This window comes from Haliotis cracherodii, unplaced genomic scaffold (assembly GCF_022045235.1).
Source record: "Haliotis cracherodii isolate W230 unplaced genomic scaffold, xgHalCrac1.p SCAF_7, whole genome shotgun sequence".
NCBI lineage: Eukaryota > Metazoa > Mollusca > Gastropoda > Lepetellida > Haliotidae > Haliotis > Haliotis cracherodii.
This window is the reverse complement of record NW_027266330.1, coordinates 13,652,075-13,677,810: the sequence shown is the minus strand read 5'-3', so window position 1 is coordinate 13,677,810 and position 25,736 is coordinate 13,652,075. Positions and strand designations below refer to the sequence as shown.

Here is a 25,736-nt window from a genome sequence, read left to right as displayed (position 1 = left end):
AGTAAATTTGAAAGCAGTCATGAAGATGCTACGTCACTGATCAAAGCGTTGTGTTAACGTGCATGTGTACTGACCCCCAAATGTTGATGTACGGTGGGTCAAAATCTCCCCTCAACCATACACTCGTACCCACCATGAGGACAAAGATGGTTAAGTATTCTATTTGAACACGGGGCATTATAAGACGTGACAGGTGAATACCTATAAGAAGAACCTATGGTTAAGGATGGTGGATAGTCAAGTGTGTTTGATTTAATATGATTTGGAGAGGTTCTCGTTTGGGACCATGTGGGTTGGTTGAGCTGTAGAACGACTCTATCAAAGGGGTTCTTTCTTGTTTAGACAGTGTTTGGTTGATGCGGTGTCCCCAATAGACATATTCTTCATACTGTTTGGGGTCGTGAGTAAAGTTGTGTCTGGTCTGGTATAGTCGCTGTTAGACAGCCGGAGTCTTCAGTTGAGGGTGGACGTCTGACCATGCCTCACGCTCGATCAATGCTTGGGTCTGTGTACCTGACGGCATTCCTTCTGGTGTGTTTCCTACATGGAGATGCGGCGCAAGGTAAATAGTATTTTATTTATTTGAACATTTTTGTGCTTGTTAGTAATATCAATTTAATTTTTCATTTTCATTATATTTAATTTAATATGAACATTTGTATATGGCAGACAGCTTTAAAAAAATGATAATAATTTACGGGATTTTTAAAGATTTAGGTTTCATATTTTAATTGTCTGAAAAATTTAAATGAAGTTTTAATTAATTACGTCACAAAGAACGCATTGCAATAACAAAGTATAGATGGGTATGTCTGTTTCATCAAAGCTGCAACGTGTTCACGACAGATGTCTTTTCTTTCTTACTATATTTCCAACTCTTTCTGTTTGTAGAACAACTCGTTTATTCATTCACGGCATTGGTAACAATGCCATGTCGTCATAAATGTGTTTCATGACTAGCTTGTAAATAGGCTCGTTCAAACATGTTCTTTGTCAGTGCGAACAAAACCTACACCTTTCATGTTTTAATCGCGTTCCTATTTCCACAATCGTTTGACCCTACCCTCTTTTCTTGTTTGTAGCCCTGCACTGTATAAATATCTGAATGTTTCCATTTCAAATAGGTCCTTGTTGTATTTTAGAGAGAGAGGGAGAGAGTTGGTTGACAGAGATTCATCGTAAACCTGGTTCAAACGCGATTATTTTCAGACCGCCGTCATAAAGCTGGAATAATGCTGAGTGCGGCGTAAAACAACAAACAATATTTCATCTCTTTTCATGAGTTGGTTTAAAGATTATTTTCTTAAAATATTTGTTAGGTGGTCAAAAATAATAAAATAAGATTTCATTTGTTTAATTGTTTTTTACGAAAATATGGTCCATGTATGTGGTGAAATAAAAGTTCAAAATCTCTTTTCTCCATTTCGCGTTTTTAGCTAAATGTGACAGAAATATGAACATATTTGGAGCGTCCACACAGTAAGAAGCCACACACGGCATACAGTGTCGGGGAGGGATGTATAATATTCAAATACAAATACAATCAAATGCGGGTCATTGACCAAGTACCACTGATCTCAGGCATGGGAACAGTTTGTGATGTTTAATATTCACAAGCGTAATCTGAATTAACGTTTATAAACCTATGCTGAAAACTGGATATTTCTTCCACATTCTTGATTTATTTTGGAATGATCGTTAACCACCATGTTAAAGGCCATCCGCGATACAATAGGTACATATGCACTATAGCGATCTAAGAGAGCTCGGTGTTAAACACACACACACCCTAAATGCCATTTTGACCTATTTTAGGACATGTTGCCTTATTAAGAGTGAGTGAGTGAGTTGGGTTTAATGCCGCTTTTAACAGTATTCCAGTTATATCACGGCGTGTCAGCTTAATGTGGGAGGAAAGCCCGAAGTGATGCAGGTCTCGGACGTTTATCACTTCGGTGAAACCCACGATCACGGGTATGGTGCTGACAAACCTAGAAACATAATCGGGGCGAACCGGGATTCGAACCCACAACCATAGGTTTCTGGCGTCCCCAAGGGACGCAACTCTGCACAGCGAATCGCGGCGCCTGAGACGACTGGGCCACCCGTGCCCCCGCCTTATTAAGAAATAACGCAGAATTGAAACTGAACTAAACTGGACTGAACAGAATTGAAATCCGGGCTGATCATGAAATCATACACTGCACAAAAAAACACTTCGTATGATTATAACCTCGCGTTTACAATTCTTTTTATAACAATCTCGTTTTTGTCTAACACATCTAAAACGCCTAATCAGTCCTCGTTTATTCCATTAATGCCGATCGACAGACAGGGTAACAAGTAGTACTATATTTTAACGTCGTTTGACGAAATTTTAGCCGACTTCGGCAAGGCTGGAAACTGGGCTTTAATAGTCAGTTACCACCCTTGCCTCGGGAAAATGCATTTGTCAGACAGGTCAACAAGGAATGGTTTTGTGATAAGGGTGGTCTAGCTATTGTTACCTGGATCAGACCAATAGTGTTTTTTATCTACGGTTGAGCACATTTGTCAAACATTTAAAAAGAATAACACCATGATCATCATGAAATTAGACTCATTAAAATTAACAATTGAGCGCAACGCATCCTCAACCCGCATGGCTTCTATTTGTACCCAGCATAATGCATCATGGGTGCTTCTTCCACTTTACGTAGTCATTTCAATTGAAAACGCAAATACTTAGGCTTGTTGCGGCCTTCCACAGTCGTCTAAATGCTTCTCTTTCCCATCGTCATCCGAATGGCTTCAGATTCGTTGAGGGGCGGTCGGGTAGCCTTGTGGTTAAAGCGTTCGCTCGTCACGCTGAAGACCCGGGTTCGATTCCCGACTTGGGTACAATTTGTGAAGCCCATTTCTGGTGTCCCCCGCCGTGATATTGCTGGGATATTGCTAAAAGCGGCGAAAAACCGTACTCACTCACTCACTGAGATTCGTTGAAATCGTAAAAACGATTAAGAAGGCGGAGAATACCATGATCTACCACATCAACTTGCGCTTCCTCCTCCGTATACAGAACATCTTCCCGAGGCAAGGGCGTTAACTGACTATAAAAGTCCAGTTTCAACCCTTGCCTAACTAGGCTGGAATGCCGGAATTACAGTTTGGCTAGACTAATGAGTCTATGCAGAGTCCAATCTAAATCGCCTGAAGAATCAGACATCTGGTTCGTAAACAACATGGATTTCAACGTGCATATTTCGGTCGACTGCAGGATTTGGAAAGCATGTGTACTGCCAACTGGACGTCGCCATATATCTTGCACATCTTTTCATGCTAATCTAATCAAGGTGCTCAAGTGACCTGATGGACTGAGCGAGGTTACACCCGTTTTATTACAATATACATCTGGATTATCGATCAGATCGTTTTGACTGGGCGCCGCCATTTTGTTTGAAGCAAATGATGGAATCTGATTGGTCAATAGGAGGGACATTCGTAACTCGTAATAACAACTGGTGGCGCTACGATCGAGCCTAGTTCGGCAAGAGTGGAAACTGGACTTTTATAGTCAGTTAACATCCTTGCCTCGTGAAGATTATCTAGAAATGAACAATCATCTGGGTAGACAGAAGGATCAGCTCGCCAGACCCCTTTACTGTATTCGGGTACTGTTGGAAAACTGGTTTAAAATGGTCAGATAAATGGAAAACTATAAACGTGCCATGTGCAGTAACCTTTCAAACGTTATTAGACTCGTTATTAAACGATTCTTCCTGAAGTGTTCTATTGTATGATAAACAACGACCACGAGTCTCTTTAAGGATGTTAATAAAGTGTATACGCTTCAAGTATATTAACCCCTATTTAAATAATGACTCCCTCAATACAATACGGCGTCGGGAACGTCAGACAAGTCCATTTTATGCACAGGTGGATATTTGCCACATATTCTCACAATCCTCACGTCGATTAGCCGGACCTTTTCTCTTAATAGCGATTGACATACTATCTCTCCCGGTTTGGGATGCGATCGTTCGGCCATCGTGTTTATCTGCGTCGCCCTGCTACATCTATGGGTAACAACTCACTAGACACTCCCCTCTCAAACGTCGTCAAACAAACCACGTCATCAAGTTGCGAGCGCATGTTCGAATCTCTTGAAAGGACGTCTTGATAAAACAATGTTTTATAGCGAAATAAACCACACCTCGTTCTACGAATATGCAATTCATTTTGAAAGCGTATACTTTCTTTTGCCAGACAGTTCATAAAACACTTCTCGATACAATATCTGACTAAGTTGTTTTAGCAAATATTAAACATCTGACATTATTACTATTATTTTTTATTGTTTTATAATCATCATGATTGTTATTATTATTACTGCTATAATCGTTAACTCACATTTTAACATAATCAGCCTTCAGTGTACCCTTTAACCTGTAATTCATTCATATTGCTGCATAAACATTATCCAAAATGCGATGTGGTTTGAACGTAACAAAAACCTTACCTAAGATACATTTAAATCAACTTTGCATTATTAGAACGTTTGTATATATGATCATTCAAACAGGGTAGAAATACATACACTACATGAAACCGCTTTGTCGTTTATATATAATCCCTGTTTTCTCCGTGCTATGCACGTATATCCCGCTCTGGTTTGGTTTTGTGTTGTGACGAGAAAAGAGGGCGTCGGCTCGCCTTCGTGATGTGACATGTTTTGAAAAGAGACCCCAATCTAGAATATCCCCATTGAATGCCTTGGAGTCTTTGTGTTAGGAGCACCACGTAGCCCAGATAGAACGTATATACAGTTATATATCTAAAGGAACATGATCGCGAACTTCTGACCGTTGGATTGCAATGGCGTGACTTTGTCATTGTGGTTAGCGATCCATACAGTGAAAGAACGTTTCAATTATTAACTGTATAACCTGTCACTGAGGCCTTGGCCCATTTTATCGTGTCCCAGCTATGATTATTAGTTATTGCTGTAAAGTGTAAATAGACGTGTAACTGCCAATAAATATTGAGTATTCAGTAACGTTGTTTGTTGTTTAACTCGTGGCCTCAATCATGGCAATCAAGCGGGCTTCATTAAGAGCATGCAAAAATTTCAGCAGAAAAGAAAGACACATTTTATGTAGGATGTCTCTAATTAATACACCGTTTTGATTTTATGTAACAAATGTTATATTTGGGATAACACTTTCTAATCGCCAGCACATAAAGTCAGCGATCTAACCCACCCAGCCACCAAGGCTTCCACAAAAACGAAAGTCTGACAACTGGTAGTCTAGATCACGTACTTTGTCTACCCCTCTGACGAGTGTAAATTGGCACTGCTCTCATGACTGTGTTCATAACGTTTTGTTTTGTTTGTTGTCTAATCTCACACTCAGCAGTAGTCCAGCTTTATGACGGAGCTCTGTAAATAATCGATATTGGGCCACACAATCCAGTGGTTGACATAATGAACATCGATCCTCGCCATTGGGATACGATGACATGCATCAACCAAGCCAGCGAGTCTGACCATCCGATCCCGTTAGTCGCCTCTTACGACAAGCACAGTCGCCTTTTAAGATAAGCATGGGTTGCTGAAGACATAATTCTAACCAGGATCTTCAAGTTGTTTCATTACAGGAAGTCATGCTTAGCCACAACTTACTACCTACGACTGTCTAGGTCACCTGTCAGCTCCATACTTAAGCCACATACCAGTGTGACCAATGATTCACACAATGAAATGTCCATCAATATTATATACACAACTTTGTAAATGCTATGATTGTTGTCCTTATTTATCGAAATTGTTTGATCAATGTTACAACCATCTTCCCGTTGCAAGTGAGTTAACTGACTATAAAAGTCCAGTTTCCACCCTTGCCGAACTAGGCTGGAATTTTCCTAGTTATCAGTTAACTCCTTTGCCTCGGGAAGATGACTCTCCTCTGAATCAAAACCATCTTCCCGAGGCAAGAGAGTTAACTGACTTTAAAAGTCCAGTTTCCACCCTTGCCGAACATTTTGGCTGCACCAACGAGTCTATGCATAGTTCAAACAAAATCGCGTAATGAAATCGAAACCCGTTTCGTAAAACTGTCATGCAGATTTCGGTCGGTTGCAGGATTTGCAAAGCATGTGCACCGCCAACTCGTTTTCAGCACGATAGAGCCCAGGAATTCGGCAAGGGTCGAAACTGGACTTCTAAAGTCAGTTAACTCTTTTGCCTCGGGAAGATGGGTTACAACATTCAAGGCCTTAGTAAAGCTGGGTAGACATGTGGAAAACATTTCCAAATTTGGCGCATCAGTGACAAAAATGACGTCCGATGCAATTCCCTATTTTGATTTGTACCATATGTTCCCGTGTTTTTTTTAGGTGAACAATTAACTTGCCTTTGCGTGTGTTTGTGATGTGTGCCACCAGTGGGACAGAATACGCTCACCTTTTCGCGAACACCTGGTATCATCACTATTTGGTAGTGATTTATAAACACGTGCTCATGATATAGTCGGAATTGTACAGTCGACTCTGCTTTATGCAGAGATTTCTATTGGATATGGAAAGGCGTGTCATTTATGAAGGATTAAATATATTTCTCCATTCAAATGAAAACTTATATATATTCATCAATATACCGCGACCCAGTCATGATATTTAATAAATGATGGCGTACACAGTTCCAGATCTATAGGCCAGGGACACGTCATGCCCCACCGAGCTCGACCTTTCCAGACATACACCGTGTGACAGTGGTGCATTCTTAGAACTTGACAAAAATGTAAAGTGTGCTTTTCAACAACTATTCATTTTGCTAGCGATAAACAGTGTCATTCAGTTCTATCACGTGGTTACAATCCGGGTGAGGACCGGCAGTCAGGTGACTGTGAGAGGTTATTGACAGCAGTGGGTGCTGTCTCGAACTAGGTCAATGAAGACTTGCTGGATACGAACCCTGACCTCTTGATTTGTAGTACTTCATGCTAAAACCTGCGCTGCGAAAATTGTTGACGTCACAAAATTTTATGTCAAGTTGTGTAGTCATCATTATCTGAGCTTGAGTTTGTTTGTATAATTAATGTTAATATTGCACCCACTTCGTTGCACGTCATGTGGTAACGCAAGTGCCTGTGTATCTGATTGCACATCTAATTTCAATATTTATGGTGAGGTGAGGTGAAATTGGGTTTAACGTCGCGTACAATTTTTTTTATAACAATCTCGTTTTTGTCTAACACATCTAAAACGCCTAATCAGTCCTCGTTTATTCCCTTAATGCCGATCGACAGACAGGGTAACAAGTAGTACTATATTTTAACGTCGTTTGACGAAATTTTAGCCGACTTCGGCAAGGGTGGAAACTGGGCTTTAATAGTCAGTTACCACCCCTGCCTCGGGAAAATGCATTTGTCAGACAGGTCAACAAGGAATGGTTTTATGATAAGGGTGGTCTAGCTATTGTTACCTGGATCAGACCAATAGTGTTTTTTATCTACGGTTGAGCACATTTGTCAAACATTTAAAAAGAATAACACCATGATCATCATGAAATTAGACTCATTAAAATTAACAATTGAGCGCAACGCATCCTCAACCCGCATGGCTTCTATTTGTACCCAGCATAATGCATCATGGGTGCTTCTTCCACTTTACGTAGTCATTTCGATTGAAAACGCAAATACTTAGGCTTGTTGCGGCCTTCCACAGTCGTCTAAATGCTTCTCTTTCCCATCGCCATCCGAATGGCTTCAGATTCGTTGAGGGGCGGTCGGGTAGCCTTGTGGTTAAAGCGTTCGCTCGTCACGCTGAAGACCCGGGTTCGATTCCCGACATGGGTACAATTTGTGAAGCCCATTTCTGGTGTCCCCCGCCGTGATATTGCTGGGATATTGCTAAAAGCGGCGAAAAACCGTACTCACTCACTCACTGAGATTCGTTGAAATCGTAAAGACGATTAAGAAGGCGGAGAATACCATGATCTACCACATCAACTTGCGCTTCCTCCTCCGTATACAGAACATCTTCCCGAGGCAAGGGCGTTAACTGACTATAAAAGTCCAGTTTCAACCCTTGCCTAACTAGGCTGGAATGCCGTAGTTACAGTTTGGCTAGACTAATGAGTCTATGCAGAGTCCAATCTAAATCGCCTGAAGAATCAGACATCTGGTTCGTAAACAACATGGATTTCAACGTGCATATTTCGGTCGACTGCAGGATTTGGAAAGCATGTGTACTGCCAACTGGACGTCGCCATATATCTTGCACATCTTTTCATGCTAATCTAATCAAGGTGCTCAAGTGACCTGATGGACTGAGCGAGGTTACACCCGTTTTATTACAATATACATCTGGATTATCGATCAGATCGTTTTGACTGGGCGCCGCCATTTTGTTTGAAGCAAATGATGGAATCTGATTGGTCAATAGGAGGGACATTCGTAACTCGTAATAACAACTGGTGGCGCTACGATCGAGCCTAGTTCGGCAAGAGTGGAAACTGGACTTTTATAGTCAGTTAACATCCTTGCCTCGTGAAGATTATCTAGAAATGAACAATCATCTGGGTAGACAGAAGGATCAGCTCGCCAGACCCCTTTACTGTATTCGGGTACTGTTGGAAAACTGGTTTAAAATGGTCAGATAAATGGAAAACTATAAACGTGCCATGTGCAGTAACCTTTCAAACGTTATTAGACTCGTTATTAAACGATTCTTCCTGAAGTGTTCTATTGTATGATAAACAACGACCACGAGTCTCTTTAAGGATGTTAATAAAGTGTATACGCTTCAAGTATATTAACCCCTATTTAAATAATGACTCCCTCAATACAATACGGCGTCGGGAACGTCAGACAAGTCCATTTTATGCACAGGTGGATATTTGCCACATATTCTCACAATCCTCACGTCGATTAGCCGGACCTTTTCTCTTAATAGCGATTGACATACTATCTCTCCCGGTTTGGGATGCGATCGTTCGGCCATCGCGTTTATCTGCGTCGCCCTGCTACATCTATGGGTAACAACTCACTAGACACTCCCCTCTCAAACGTCGTCAAACAAACCACGTCATCAAGTTGCGAGCGCATGTTCGAATCTCTTGAAAGGACGTCTTGATAAAACAATGTTTTATAGCGAAATAAACCACACCTCGTTCTACGAATATGCAATTCATTTTGAAAGCGTATACTTTCTTTTGCCAGACAGTACATAAAACACTTCTCGATACAATATCTGACTAAGTTGTTTTAGCAAATATTAAACATCTGACATTATTACTATTATTTTTTATTGTTTTATAATCACCATGATTGTTATTATTATTACTGCTATAATCGTTAACTCACATTTTAACATAATCAGCCTTCAGTGTACCCTTTAACCTGTAATTCATTCATATTGCTACATAAACATTATCCAAAATGCGATGTGGTTTGAACGTAACAAAAACCTTACCTAAGATACATTTAAATCAACTTTGCATTAATAGAACGCTTGTATATATGATCATTCAAACAGGGTAGAAATACATACACTACATGAAACCGCTTTGTCGTTTATATATAATCCCTGTTTTCTCCATGCTATGCACGTATATCCCGCTCTGGTTTGGTTTTGTGTTGTGACGAGAAAAGAGGGCGTCGGCTCGCCTTCGTGATGTGACATGTTTTGAAAAGAGACCGCAGTCTAGAATATTCCCATTGAATGCCTTGGAGTCTTTGTGTTAGGAGCACGACGTAACCCAGATAGAACGTATATACAGTTATATATCTAAAGGAACATGATCGCGAACTTCTGACCGTTGGATTGCAATGGTGTGACTTTGTCATTGTGGTTAGAGATCCATACAGTGAAAGAACGTTTCAATTATTAACTGTATAACCTGTCACTGAGGCCTTGGCCCATTTTATCGTGTCCCAGCTATGATTATTAGTTATTGCTGTAAAGTGTAAATAGACGTGTAACTGCCAATAAATATTGAGTATTCAGTAACGTTGTTTGTTGTTTAACTCGTGGCCTCAATCATGGCAATCAAGCGGGCTTCATTAAGAGCAAAACCTGCGAAAATTGTTGACGTCACAAAATTTTATGTCAAGTTGTGTAGTCATCATTATCTGAGCTTGAGTTTGTTTGTATAATTAATGTTAATATTGCACCCACTTCGTTGCACGTCATGTGGTAACGCAAGTGCCTGTGTATCTGATTGCACATCTAATTTCAATATTTATGGTGAGGTGAGGTGAAATTGGGTTTAACGTCGCGTCCAAGATTATTGCACTTATATAGCGACGTGCATGTACGTGTGTGTGTTTGTGTTGGTGCTTGTACTACTCCGGACTGATGCCGATTTATAGTGCTTGCTCACAGAGATACCATGCCGCAGTTTAACACGAATACCCCACTCAGACACAGTATACTGACTCCGAGCCGACCAGTCCTTGTTTTAGCCCCTTAATGCCGAGCGCCAGACAGGGTAACAACAAGTACCATATTTTAACGTCTTTTGGTATGACGCGGCCGGGGATCGAACCCCGGACCTTCCGCTCTCAGGGCGGACGCTCTGCCACAGACAATATTTATAATACATCTTAATCCATATTTGACTTTATGCCCAATGATATGCATTTTTATTTAAACTGCATGCACACGATTTCTAATCGCCATGTCAGTAACTTGAGCAAGTGACCAGCGATTTGACTGGCTGCTTGATTTCGTAAAGCCTTGTTTCTGATCAGTCGATCTTTGACTTGTGTTACTGACACTGGGTGTTCTGTGCAGAGCGGATCATTTAACATTTTGTCTTCAGAAACCGGTTCGAAAGTCTGCAAGTCACAGAATCAGGCACATTGAACATTATGTCTGCAGAAACCGGTTCTGAAAGTCTGCAAGTAACAGACTCAGGCACATTGAACATTTTGTTTGCAAAAACCGGTTCGAAAGTCTGCAAGTCACAGACTCAGGCACATTGAACATTTTGTCTGCAGAAACCGGTTCGAAAGTCTGCAAGTCACAGACTCAGGCACATTGAACATTTTGGCTAACAATCGCGGAGTTCTACCGGTATGCAGCTTGTCATGAGCCTCAGACGTTCATCACATTGGACACGACGCGTTTCTATCTAATCACAAATACTGCATTAAAGCAAGTGTAGAGAGCTTACGTGTTGCTGTAGGTAATGGAATTAACAATACTAATAGCTCAGAGCGATTTGACGACATTTCACTGATGTGTGAAAATCAAGAATGAATGTGCACGGAGGAATTGCATGATATTGGGGCGTTAGGTTTTGTTCTGAAACCGTCATATCATTGTATTCATTTTTGAAAGGTGAGAGGTCTTCTGATGACCGTTCATAAGATTTAGATTTTCCTGATCCTTTACTTTTCTTTGAGAGAATATTTAGTCTCACCTGACAGCCAGCATGGATGGTTGGAGACCAGTTCTAACCCGGAATCTCAAGTTGTGACACAACGCTTCACTGGCAGTGATATAATCGAATGATTATTCACGAGGTTTCCATAAAATTATCTAAAAGGAATCACGTTTTCTTCACCAAAATATGTCTATTATTCGTGAAAGAAGATTAAAAGATTAAACACACAAACCACGGTGCTGCTAGACAAAGGTACACAAGTGTGAAGGTCCCAGGATCAGCAGGTCCTTGCACGGCAAAGGGACGCAACTCAACTTGTGTCTATCCCTCAATAGGGGCGGTCGGGTAGCCTAGTGGTTAAAGTGGTTAAACCATACTCACTCACTCACTCACTCACTCCATCCCTCAATCAGTTTTTGTTCTTTTTGTAACTCTGGTTTTCGTCCGCTTTTGTTTTTAAATATCCTGGATTTAAAATAATATTTCATGTAATTATACTTATTCCGCAGATATAGTGTGTGACACGGAACTGGGTATCGCCACCGGGAGCCTCCCAGACGCCAACATCAACGCCACGTCATCAGTACCAGGAACCACTCCATCTGATGTCAGATATGGATCGACTGGTGAGTAAAGTGATACAGAGCTACCGTTCTAAATGGTCTCTTGAAAGATGTGTCTGTCTCTCTTCTAACGGGCTAGCATCATCATTGTTTACATGGGTATAGTGCACACACACACGCGCACTAACACACACACACACACATTCACACTCTCACATTCACACTCTCTCACTCACACACACACACGCACACACACACAAACACACACACACACCACACACACACACACACACACACACACACACATTCACACTCACACACACACACAAATTCATATTATTAACACAATTATGTATATTTCGTCGGATGCAGACGGCATTTTGTTTTTTTAATCGTTTATACAAAATGCACGCATAGTTAACCCGCTGTGGAACCAACACAGTTGGGGGATAACGTGTTGAAACAACAGGACAACAGTTGACATGAAGACATGACAAGGAAGACATGCCCAGCATAAGCTCAGCATGAACCAGGCACACACGAGCCTTGGACGAAATGAGAGCACGAATCACAAATTCGAAAAAATGTCAGTCCACACGGCATGAAGTCCATGGCCAAGCTGTTGCAGTGGCTGAGGTTCGTGATGACGCTACCGTACGCGGCAATCACACTTGTTCGAAAGTTGGTGTATCGGGTTCAAAACTGGTGATTTAGAGGGATGACCTGTCATGGTTCCGTTGCCAACATCAAATCTGTCGACCTCCTGTGTGATGACGGTACACCCTGGTTCTCCCTGCAGCTCGATGTAGCGCTAACCCAAACAGTCCCATTGTGTGACTGGCGCGGAGACCTGCATCACCAAGGTAGTTCCCATCTTCCCGAGGCAAGAGAGTTAACTGACTATAAAAGTCCAGTTTCCACCCTTGCCGAACTAGGCTGGTGTTGAGGAGTTAATTTTGGCTGGACTAACGAGTCTATGCATAGTCCAATCAAAATCGCGCACCAAAATTGAAATCCGGTTCATAAACTGTCGTGCAGATTTCGGTCGATTGCAGGATTTGCAAAGCATGTGCACCGCCAACTCGTTGTCAGCAGATATTTTCTTCTCATGTTTTTAATCAAGGTGCTCACGTGATTTGATGCATTTTGCGATGTAAGACCCGTTTTATCACAATATAGATATTGATTATCGATCAGATCGTCCTGACCGGGCGCAACCATTTTGTGTGAAGCAAACGGAAGTGATACGAGAGGTGGAATCTGATTGGTCCTTAGAAGAGGCTTAGAAGGGACATAACTGGTCATAGCCACTGGTGTAGCTACGATCGAGCCCAGAAATTCCAGCCTAGTTCGGCAAGGGTGGAAACCGGACTTTTAAAGTCAGTTAACGCTCTTGCCTCGGGAAGATGGGTAGTTCCGCACGTGTGGACAGGTATCCTTCGCAGTGGAATTGCTGCTGTTGCTGTTTTGTTTTTTGTTTCTTTGTTGTTTAACGCCAAATTCAGCAATATTCCAGCTATATGACGGCGGTTGCATTGCTGCTGTAGTAGACGAGGTAGTTGTACACCTTTACCGCGAATGACGTAGCCGTATTTGAAGCGGTTCTGGGCAGCCGTTGTAACATGCGGTCGGTCACGTGACGTACCATGCTGTTGGTACCGATACCAAAATCTAGAGATTCTGCTCTGGGGCACTCTGGCAATAGCCGGTTCCCTCCGATTCTCCTGCTTCCAATTATCTGACGACGTTGTTTCGGTGTGCTTCAGGAGACATGCATGACGACACAGTTTTAACAGACAACCGAGAAGCATGTGCATTGATGCTGTGGTTCTACGGTGGTGTTAACGACCCGTAAATGCCAGGGTTAGAATAGGTCTTCTGCAACCCATGCTTGTCGTAAAAGGCGACTATGCTTGTCCTAAGAGGCGACCAACAGGATCGGGTGGTCAGGCTCGCTGACTTGGTTGATGCATGTCATCGATCCCAATTGCGTGCACGTGGATCGATGATTATATCAATCGCTGGCTTGTCTGGTCCAGACTCTATTGTTTCAACATCTGGACTGCCGCCTTAGAGCTGGAATATTGCTGAGTGCGGCTTTAAATAACAAACAAAAGGTTGCGGTTCCTTTCTGAAGTGTTACGTAAGTGTTATCGTTAATGTCTCAATGTCTGTCATGTATGCGTATCCCTTTTTGAGGAGTACATCTGCACTTACGAGTCTGGTACACGTCTGTCTTAAGTCTGATTAGGAACTGTTCAACTGAACTGTTCAATATCATGCATGTCTGTTACCCAGGTTGGTGCCCAGATGCCGCTGACAGTGACCCGTGCATCGAGTTTCGGTTCGACAGCCTCAAGGCCCTGAACACCTTCACATTCGGCCGTAAAGATGGCGGAGAGTACATGAAGACCTGGGACCTCCAGACACGCGGCCCGGGAGAAGAAGAATTCGAGACAAGATTCACCGTGAGACAACCCCATCAATCTCTCTTTCCATCAGAACTGCTCTCTCTCTCTCTCTCTCTCTCTCTCTCTCTCTCTCTCTCTCTCTCTCTCTCTCTCTCTCTCTCTCTCTCCAATCAGAACTGCTCTTTCTCTCTCCATCAGAAGTACTCTCTCCACCAGAACTGCTCTCTCTCCATCAGTAGTACTCTCTCCACCAGAAGTGCTCTCTCTCCATCAGAAGAACTCTCTCTCGAACAGAACTGTTCTCCCTCCACCAGAACCGCTCTCTCCATCAGAACTGCTCTCTCCTCCAGTACCGCTCTCTCTCCATCAGAACAGCTCTGTCTCTCTCTCCATCAAAACTGTCATATCTCCATCAGAACTCCTCTCTCTCTCCATCAGAACTGTCGGACCTATCACTGTCCGTTTTCACTATGTAACGCTTCCTTATATCAAATATTTGCATATACACCCGTCGCCTCACAGTATACGAATGGCAGTTGTCCCTCCAAGTCAAAAATACTGAGTCGCCATGACAACTAAACCAACACAGGGTAATACAAATGGAAGGATAATATATATATTTTGTATTGTAATATGCCAAATGCTTACCGGGAATCTTAAATCAACAGCAATAATATTTTTATTTTTTTAAGAACCTCAATGCTCTGACAGACACAGCATTCTACAATGTGACCATCAAACCACCGATGGTAGTGCAGGCGTTCAGGATCTGCCCCAAACAGGTGGTCGGAAACGCCTGCTTCCGGTTCAACTTGACAGGATGCGCGGACAACAATGGTGAGATTATCTCCCCTTACGATTTCAAGATATTCGTCCCAAAATGGAGACAATGGATATATAGACTTTAATATCCGAGTGTTTTTCGCATTGTAATATAAAGACAATGTTGAAATATTCCCCAGACAATATTGCAGAAGCAAATTTGTTAGTAAGAATCTTGACAGAATCTGTGTAAACATAATATCAATTAATTTCACAAATCTATATATGTCTAATTATTATGTCTCTGGAGGTCGCTTTGAAGATCGAATATGTTTTGTACATGTGTACAAATTACTCTTGTCGTTGTAGATAATTGTTTAAATGATTAAGATGGAAGTATGAAGTTAATTTACCATTACATTCAATTATTTTTACAGCTGATGGTATTGTCATATTGGCAGAATGACAAACCTATTATATTTATCATCTTACAGTAATACACATTTCGCCGCGAATAGCTGCAAGACTGCTAACAGTCACTCACAATACAAAACACTTTCAGGGTGCAGAAAAGGCATTCGTGACAAACTCGTGCTTTTCCGGACAAGCCGAATAGCGACTCGTGCCCCTCTCATGGCCATTTTTGCGACCGGAAAGGGTCGAGTGGTGACAAATGGCAGAAATAGCCATTTTTAAAGAATGATTTATACAGGGGAACTAACTCTAATCGATGCTATACCAAAGTTGCTGCTTGGAATATGGGATAAATGTCTTTCCAAATTTCGACAGCTAGGTTCCTGGCTGTAGGTGTAAGGTACTTTTCTCTTGTCCATTCTTCCTATACTATGAGATATGCCCCGTGAGATGCTTTGTTTTGCGCAGTAGAGCGGAACTTTGCGCTGTACCGCTGTACAGACGGCGTTTCGTACGACCCGAGCCGTGAGGCAGTACGAGTAGGTCGCTGAAGGTTTTAAGTTATCTCCCTTTGTCTTGTACGCTGGTCCGGAATCCGAATTGTGACATAAGCGTGAGAAAATATATTACATAAGACGCATCAGGGGCGCATCGCAAGCCCCGAATCACCCAGAGTAAGCACATAAATCGCTCTTCCCGGGCCTGGGTATGAAGGTGTGTTAGCTACCTTTGCTCATGTCCCAGTTGATCGAGTCAAGAATTTCTTGTTCCGCTGTCAAACTCACCCGCAATAATTTGTTTTGAGAACGAAGCGACTGGTACGATTGCGAGCGGCTGAAATGTAGCGCCCGTTGTAAGGCGAATCGCAGTACATCGTTGGTAAGGGATTGGCGCTTTGCAACGCAACCCAGGTTTCTGTAGATTTTTCAGTAAAAAAGACTGTCACCGTTGACGAGCCTACATTATCAAGTGGAGGATGTTAATACGTTTAGACATCCAATCTCATTAAAATCAGATCTAAGTTCTCGCTGCTGCTGAACAAAGGTCTGAGGACATCCTATTACGGGCCAACTTTGACGGACCACTTTGACTGACCACTTCTAACAAGAAGTCGACATCAGCCAATTAGAAAGCAGCTTTCTCGAGCTTTACGACACTCGTTTCAACCTGGGGACTTCCATTTCAGACTACGCTTGTAAAATATGTTGACATAGTTCGCGATTAAAATTTTGAAAACTGAACAAACGAACATTCCGGAATGTCTAATATATGGTTGAGATTGTATAGCAGTGCTTCACACAGACTGTGCAACGCCTCCACCGTTCAAGTGTTTATCCCACGGAACCGAGAGATAAACGATAATTTTGACGGAATCAGTCGTACGGGCCGGAATACGGGTCTTTCGGAATACCCCGTGTCAACGTTTCCGAGGTTGCATGATTAGAAAACACATTCCGACTGTCACTTTCATGATCTGGTAAGCGACGCTTTGATGAAAGGTCGTTCTGACGTGACCCGTAATGGGATGCCATCAGATCTTTGTTTATCTATAGCGAGAATTAAGATCTGATTTTAATTAGATTGTTTAGACATTTTAATTGATTTTGACTTTGACTTAACCGACTTCACGCTCGAGTTCGAATCACGGAGATTTTATGGTCGCTTCTTTTGAAGAACAAGCGCGTCGAAGCAGCTGCATGTAGACCACTTTGATAAAAAATTCCAACATTATACCAAAAATAATAATAAATGTAATTGTCTTAGCATTTCAATGATTAACGTTAAGTTGTGCTTTAATTTCACTGATTAACTTTGACATGTTTTAATTTTTTTAAGTATCATATTTTTAGTTTTACTATAACATTTGCCTTTCTCCAATATTCATCATACACTCGTGTAGACCAATGCTCTTTATATCAATCACTGGATTGTCTGGTCCATATTATTTACAGGCTGCCATCATATAGCTGGAATATCGCTGAGTGCAGCGTTAAACAACAAACAAAACAACAAAAAAACATGTGCCTCATATATAATAAAGTATATATATATCCCAGAATTGTCATTGATCATGCTGGTGAAGGTAGTTGACATGCAGACATAAGAAAATAACGTAAATCTAAAAGAGATTGTAGGTTTAGTGGTATCACTAATGGTATTTTTATAGGCCTACTTTCTGTATTGAATATTACAAAGCTCTTTCTGAAAAGTATCAACAATATTTATTTATTTTCATACATCTTTTTCTTGAAATCAATTTTGAAAACAAGATATATTGAACTCAGTTAACAGCATTGTAGCAGAGGACTGACTGTAGGCATATGTAATGTCCTGTTGTGTGTTTCAGAGCTGTGTCCCAATGTCACGTGCCCAACGGGAGGCAATTGTATGGGCCCCAACTACTGCACGTGCCCTGATACACAGTATGGGTCAGACTGCAGTTATGATGGTGAGTACAGGGGTTCTTTGTGAAGTTTTCCCCTGAGGAATGAACAAATCCCCAGTGGTGCTTACAGCCTTACCATGAGGACCCCGGGATCAGAACTGATCTAAATACCACCTGCTTGTTCTCCCATAGGTATTCCTAAACAGACTAGACCCAAAGTACCCAATGCTTGTTTCCCTGTGAGGATATCAGAACAGAATACAGATCCCATTTACCCCTTTTGCTTGTTCCCCTATGGCCATTCCATAACAGAATGCATCCCAAGTAGCCCATGCTTGTTTCACTGTGGCCATTCCGTAACAGAATGCATCCCAAGTAGCCCATGCTTGTTTCACTGTGGCCATTCCATAACAGAATGCATCCCAAGTAGCCCATGCTTGTTTCACTGTGGCCATTCCGTAACAGAATGCATCCCAAGTAGCCAATGCTTGTTTCACTGTGGCCATTCCGTAACAGAATGCATCCCAAGTAGCCCCTGCTTGTTTCACTGTGGGGATTCCGTAACAGAATGCATCCCAAGTAGCCCATGCTTGTTTCACTGTGGGGATTCCATAACAGAATGCATCCCAAGTAGCCCATGCTTGTTTCACTGTGGCCATTCCGTAACAGAATGCATCCCAAGTAGCCCATGCTTGTTTCACTGTGGGGATTCCGTAACAGAATGCATCCCAAGTAGCCCATGCTTGTTTCCCTATGGCCATTCCGTAACAGAATGCATGCCAAGTAGCCCATGCTTGTTTCCCTATGGCCATTCCGTAACAGAATGCATGCCAAGTAGCCCATGCTTGTTTCCCTGTGGCCATTCCGTAACAGAATGCATCCCAAGTAGCCCATGCTTGTTTCACTGTGGCCATTCCGTAACAGAATGCATGCCAAGTAGCCCATGCTTGTTTCACTGTGGGGATTCCGTTACAGAATGCATCCCAAGTAGCCAATGCTTGTTTCACTGTGGCCATTCCATAACAGAATGCATCCCAAGTAGCCCATGCTTGTTTCACTGTGGGGATTCCGTAACAGAATGCATCCCAAGTAGCCCATGCTTGTTTCCCTGTGGCCATTCCATAACAGAATGCATCCCAAGTAGCCCATGCTTGTTTCCCTATGGCCATTCCGTAAAAGAAAGCATCCCAAGTAGCCCATGCTTGTTTCACTGTGGCCATTCCGTAACAGAATGCATCCCAAGTAGCTCATGCTTGTTTCCCTATGGCCATTCCATAACAGAATGCATCCCAAGTAGCCAATGCTTGTTTCACTGTGGGGATTCCGTAACAGAAAGCATCCCAAGTAGCCCATGCTTGTTTCACTGTGGGGATTCCGTAACAGAATGCATCCCAAGTAGCCCATGCTTGTTTCACTGTGGGGATTCCGTAACAGAATGCATCCCAAGTAGCCAATGCTTGTTTCACTGTGGGGATTCCGTAACAGAATGCATCCCAAGTACCCCATGCTTGTTTCCCTGTGGGGATATCCAAGCAGAATATCGACCCCAAGTACCCCATTCTTGATTGTCCCCTGCATCATACAATACAATCTCACAATACAACAATCAAATGTAGCAGAAACTATTCTAATTAACAGAAACAAAGAATAGTTAAAGCACCACTGACATGGACACTGTTTATTTTTTTCCAGGAACCAGTGACGTTCGAACCTATGTGAGCTTTGCTTCTTCGGAAATTCTTGCCAACAATACCGTGATCTCTGCCAGTCTGCCCACACTTACCCTGTCCGGTGTAGATGGCGTTAACGCTTCTGCGTCTATCATGGAGGGCTACCGTGCTATGGCTGTCTACTTGAAAGGCGAAAATGTCTATGCCAGTCTTCCTGACCTATCCTGTTTCGATGATCTGCAAGTGTGCACGTCCTTCACCTTGGCGATGGTGGCAGCTGTACAGTTCGAGGAATCCAGTTCCACGTTTTCCCTCCTGTCATCGAACAACCTTGCCAGACAACAGGGTGTTACTGTGTCCGTGCGCGAAGGACACCTGAACGCTCTCGTCCTCGCTGGGCAGTACATGTGGAATCTCACTATAGAGAATGTGCTGGGTAAGTCAGCAATCAAGTCTACCTTATGTCCTTGAATGTACCTAGGCATAATGAACAGCATCTTCCCTAGGCAAGGGAGTTAACTGACTATAAAAGTAGAGTTTCCTCCCTTTCTGAACAAGGCCGGAATGTTGTGAATCATAGTGCCACCAGTGGCTATTACGAGTTATATACCCCGCTATTTTGTGTGAAGCAAACGTAAGCGATACGAGAGGTGGAATCTGATTGGTCAATAGGATGAATATACCGTGTGTGTGTGTGTGTGTGTGTGTGTGTGTGTGTGTGTGTGTGTGTGTGTGTGTGTGTGTGTCAGTGTCTGTCTGTGTTTATGTGTCTATGTATGTCTGTCAGTGTGTGTGTCTGTATGTCTGTCAGTGTCAGTGTGTGTATTTGTGTGTGTCTGTGTGTCTGTGTCAGTGTTTGTGTGTCTTTTAGTGTCTGTGTGTGTTAGGAGGTGAGATTTTTCAAAAAGGCACAAAAAGTGGCCAAGAAAGTGCTTAAAAGAAGTTAGGATCATAATTTTGGAACTGATTTTAAAATGACAATTTAGTTATTTGTCACAGAATGGATTCGCACTTCATGAAAACAGGTCATGGCTTGAAATCCTATTGCAGTGAATGATGTCATTATTTGTGAAATTATTTACTTGTTTCTTCTGACTGAAAAAATTGTTTCAAGTTGAAGGAAATAGTGGTGTTATCTCTGTGAGTCTTCTGCAGGGGATGTCTGCGTGATGGAACGGGATCCCGGTCTGTGCAAGGCGCTGAAGCCCCGCTGGTACTACTCCCCTCGGTCACGGCAGTGTCTGCAGTTCAACTACGGGGGATGTGGGGGAAACGGAAACAGGTTCACCACTGAAGCTGAATGCGAACAAGCCTGCAAGGAGACTAAAAAATGTGAGCATTTGAAATAAAAATAAGTAATTCCTTTGGTTATCACTTGATGAGGGTTCAATTCATGTCACTGTGTGTTCTGTGGTTTTACTTCCCCATTGTGCTGAGATGACCGTCACTCTGATATTCAGCTCCAAGTCTACATCAGATGTCATTATAAATTACGAAAATGGAATCAATACTTTCTCAATTTATGATAATATATGTAAAAATAGCTAATTTTATGGCTTTGTAGAAATACCCTGTATTACAATGATAACAGGATGAGTAAATAGGAACAGGTTGTAATTCTCAGTTACTAGTAACGTCAGACATATGTTTGTATCTATACGGGCACCCTGAGTTTTTGATCTGCCAATCACTGAACTACGACCATAAGGCAATATTCTTCTTTTTTCAGAACATCAGATAAGCTGAAAATTTGCATAAAATTCTCCCCACAAAACCCAATTACTTTCAATAAACTTGCATACAGAAATGCATGCATTAAAAAAAAAAAAAAGTGTATAAGAACAGCATGCGTAAATACCCAATGAAGCTTTTTTCAGCATGCGTACAACCTAGCTAATTTCCGAAACACAATTACGAGCTTTTCCGAGTCAAGCCTATATTTAGAACTGTTATAAACATCTAAAATATTATTATTATTTGTGAAATCTCAAAATGTGTACCTACTCATTTTGCACACAACCCAATAGTGATGAATAGATAAGTGAAAAAATATTGGTTACCCAATGAAAAATGTAATAACCCAATTAAGATAGAAACCTTTGAGTAAAAACTCAATTGCTCAAAAAGTTATCTGGAGCTCTGTTGTTGGTTGGTTCACAAAAATCGTGGCTGAAATTTCAACATACATGTAGGTTGTCGATTTATTGGGTTTTTTAATTTCAACTTCGAGATTGGTACTGCTGCTAATGAATTACATTAAAACAAGTTTTCATTTGGCAAGATACCGAAGGGTAATTGATTAGTTTTTTTGTTAGAATAAAGTTTTATACATATTACTGGTATTTAGGGACAGTGGTGATAAAATATATGCGGGTTTTTTTTATTTCACCTGATTGAAAAATATTTTTCTCAATGGTTGTTTCTAATTTCAGTTTTTTTTGGACAGTAGGTCTTGTAAACCAACGGAAAAAATATAAAGCCTAATTAGTGTTGTTGATGACTTTCTGTTGACAATCTATTTAATTTGAAACTGTCGTTCTGACTTGCCTTCATTTTGGTTTAGGAAAACTGATTCACTTATGAGTGGGTGAGTGAGTGAGTGAGTGAGTTGGGTTTAACGCCACTTTTAACAGTATTCCAGTTATATCGTGGCGTGTCAGCTTAATGTGGGAGGAGAGCTTGACGTGATGCAGGTCTCAGGCGTTTACCACTTCGGGGGAAACCCATGAGCACGGGTATGGTGCTGACAAACCTACAAACATAATCAGGGCGAACCGGGATTCGCTACCACAATCATAGGTTTCTGGCATGCCCAAGGGATGCAACTCTGCACAGCGTTTAGATGACTGGGCCACCCGTGCCCCGATTCACCTATGAGACACAACGTAACCATCAATGACCTGGTTGTGTTTCAGTCACTCTCATCAGCGGTCTGTGGTATCGCTTTGTTCTGTCCTGGAACTCAAGAGGAGGACTGGAGCTGTACGCCAATGGTCGACGCATCGGAAGAGTACCCAGTGCTGATGTCATTGACAACGTTGGCTCTGATGTAGCAGCAGCTGCAACGTCTGAGTTGCATATTGGCTACACCATTGGGGATACTGTCTCCACGGATCTCAAGTTTGAGAGTATTGAGTTCTGGCCTCTGACATACAGTGAAGTTCTCGTTATTGGAAACTTCAACGGTGAGTGGACATTGTTTGGTTCTTATTGATTAATGCACGTTTTGGATACTTATTATATTCATCATATAAATTTTTGTGTTATCTATGCAGTAAACTAGGTGACATGATCCGACGTGATATGCAAATGAGGTCATCCGACAGGAACTACTTTTAGTAAGCTCTATAAATAGATTTGGGCTTTACAGAATGTTCCCTAAATGACCAGATAGTAATTTCTCGTGTGAGTGCTGATGTAAACAGCCATGGCTGCAAGTCATTTAGCACTGTATGATAATGGGGCAGTTCACTCAGACTTTATATTCCTACATTGTTCTCAGACTCTATATTCCTACGCTGTTCTCAGACTCTATTTTCCTACGCTGTTGTCACACTTTATATTCCTACGCTGTTCTCAGACTCTATATTCCTACGCTGTTGTCACACTTTATATTCCTACGCTGTTCTCAGACTTTATATTCCTACGCTGTTCTCACACTTTATATTCCTACGCTGTTCTCACACTTTATATTCCTACACTGTTCTCACACTTTATATTCCTACGCTGTTCTCAGACTTTATATTCCTACACTGTTCTCACACTTTATATTCCTACGCTGTTCTCACACTTTATATTCCTACACTGTTCTCACACTTTATATTCCTACCCTGTTCTCAGACTTTATATTCCTACGCTGTTCTCACACTTTATATTCCTACGCTGTTCTCAGACTTTATATTCCTTTTCTAATGTTACTCAAGTGAATAGCAATATGTCTTAAACTTTGATTATTTTAATAATGACATTATGTGATAAGGAGATTCTTTCCCTTGTGTGCTGTTTGATTGGCATTCTAGAAGTTGGTGAGTGAATTAGAAAACATACAACTTTATGGATAACATCTTCTGGTGTATTAATTGCATATAGCGAGGCAAAGCTTGGATAATGCAATTTATTTCCTAGTATATGTTATGAAAACACACAGCTAAGAATCTCTGTGTCTTCAATGGGGTAATAACAGATAGCTACATGTCTGCAATCATAGTTTGTTTTCTTGTTGAATATTGCACTTTATGTATACTTGCTTAATGTCTTCAATTAGATAAGAGACCTGTGCAGATCCGGGGTAGAATAGGTCTTTGGCAACCCGTGCTTGCCGTAAGAGGCGACTAAGCTTGTTGTAACCATCGGGTGGTCAAGCTCGCTGTCTTGGTTGATACATGTCATCGAATCCCAGTTGTGTTGATCGATTCTCCAAAGGATTGTCTGGTCCAGACTCAAGTATTTACAGACCACCATCATAAAGCTGGAATATTGTTGAGTGCAGCGTTAAACAACAAACAAACAAATTAGATAAGAGGAGTTGAAAGAAAGCTCTCTGGCCCTGTGTTGGATATATTCTAATTATCCATGTTCACACAGAATCTGAACATGTTACTACATATTAAAAGGTCACCTAAACTATAAATCATTAAGGGAGATAACAGAAGGTTCCCTATGCAAGTTGTAGGTTGGCAAAATTAGGATGAGGTGCTCATGCTGTCAACCACTGGTTTATCTGCGCTCAATCTGGCTGCAGGGTAACTGAGGTAACAAATAAACCAGATGTACACAAGCAGGAAACATGAGGAGAGTTATTTCCCTTAGTTTGTTTGTTGTTTAACGTGCCACTCACCAATATTCCTGCAAAATGACGATGGTCTGTAAATAATCGAGTCTGGACCAGACAATCAAGTTATTGACATCACAAGCATTGATCTAAGCACTTGGAATGTAAGCACTTACAATGACCTGGATCATCCAAGTCGGCGAGCCTGAATGCGAATCTGGTTTGTCGCCTCTTACGACAAGCATGGGTTGCTGAAGACCAAATCTAGCCCGGATCTTCACAGGGCACTTCCCTTATTGAATCTAAACAAATGGAAGAGTATAGCTATCCTTTTTGGTCATTGTGGAGTGTATATTTTTAGTATTCCCAATTTCCCACAAACAAGACTGTTACTTAGTAATATTTACACTGATCCATAATTTCCACTGACCACCTCTTAGCAGAGTTGAGAGTTATCTCCCTTAATGCATCCTCCCAGCAGAGGTCAGTGCGAGAGGAGTTACCTCCCTTTTCTGCTTGACATTGATAAGTATTTTCCCATAATTCACCTGTGGAACTGTTATATTCTTGTTTCAGGGAAGTGCAATGCATCTGACTGTGATGGTATGGGCAGCATTGGTTGCTATGACAACACCACATGCAGTTGTCGTAAAGGTTTCCTTGGAAGACGTTGTGATCAGACAGGTATGAGGTGTCTCCCTGGTTTTTAATCAATACCACATATGTTGTCTAGTCAAGAATACTGCAGGCATTTGCAACCTGCACAGCAACGTGTTAATGTTTTCTGGCCTGCTATAAACATGATATTATGTTAACTGATAAATAGGAATATAAAAATAAATAAATATAATTATCTCACCTCCATGAGATGTTGAGATCTGATTGGTTCACGTGATCTTGATAAAATACAACGTATCCGACCTGGCAGGGAAATAAATTTCTGAGCAGGGGAATAAATCCCTTATACCTCATCACAAAGAGAACAGGCTGCACATTGATTTCTGAGCTTGAGATCAAAACTCTTGCACCCGTCTATGAAGCAAAATGTTGCACTTTTTTGACGAATCAATGAAAGTCTAGTGACAGAACACAATTTAACCTCAGCTGAATCAAACAGCTGTTTTTTTGTCAATTTCTAATTGTTATAATTCTTTTACAATGACAGATTGAAACATGTCGGCAAGATAAATTCATTGTAGCAGTATCATGAGGGGTATCAAACCTAACAAGACATATAAAACCACATATACCCCTTGTGATACTGCAACAACGAATTCATCTTGCCGACATGTTTCAAATCTGTCATTGTAAAAGAATTACCGTATTCGATGTAATAAGCGCCCCGCTCTAATAAGCGCCCACGGCGATATTTGCTAATATATTAGCTA

The 25,736-nt window shown here is 41.6% G+C and overlaps 1 protein-coding gene across 1 annotated transcript; it reads left to right on the top strand.

Moving 5' to 3' along the window:
* The first annotated feature begins 276 nt into the window (after nucleotides 1-276).
* On the top strand, nucleotides 277-25,058 carry LOC139448671 (uncharacterized). Its single transcript, XM_071230225.1, has 9 exons — nucleotides 277-562; nucleotides 11,881-11,997; nucleotides 14,233-14,402; nucleotides 15,038-15,182; nucleotides 17,869-17,970; nucleotides 19,600-20,013; nucleotides 20,733-20,909; nucleotides 22,493-22,762; nucleotides 24,925-25,058. The coding sequence occupies exons 1-9, from the start codon at nucleotides 478-480 to the stop codon at nucleotides 25,056-25,058; spliced, it is 1,614 nt and encodes a 537-aa protein (XP_071086326.1). The 5' UTR covers nucleotides 277-477.
* The last annotated feature ends 678 nt before the right edge of the window (nucleotides 25,059-25,736 follow it).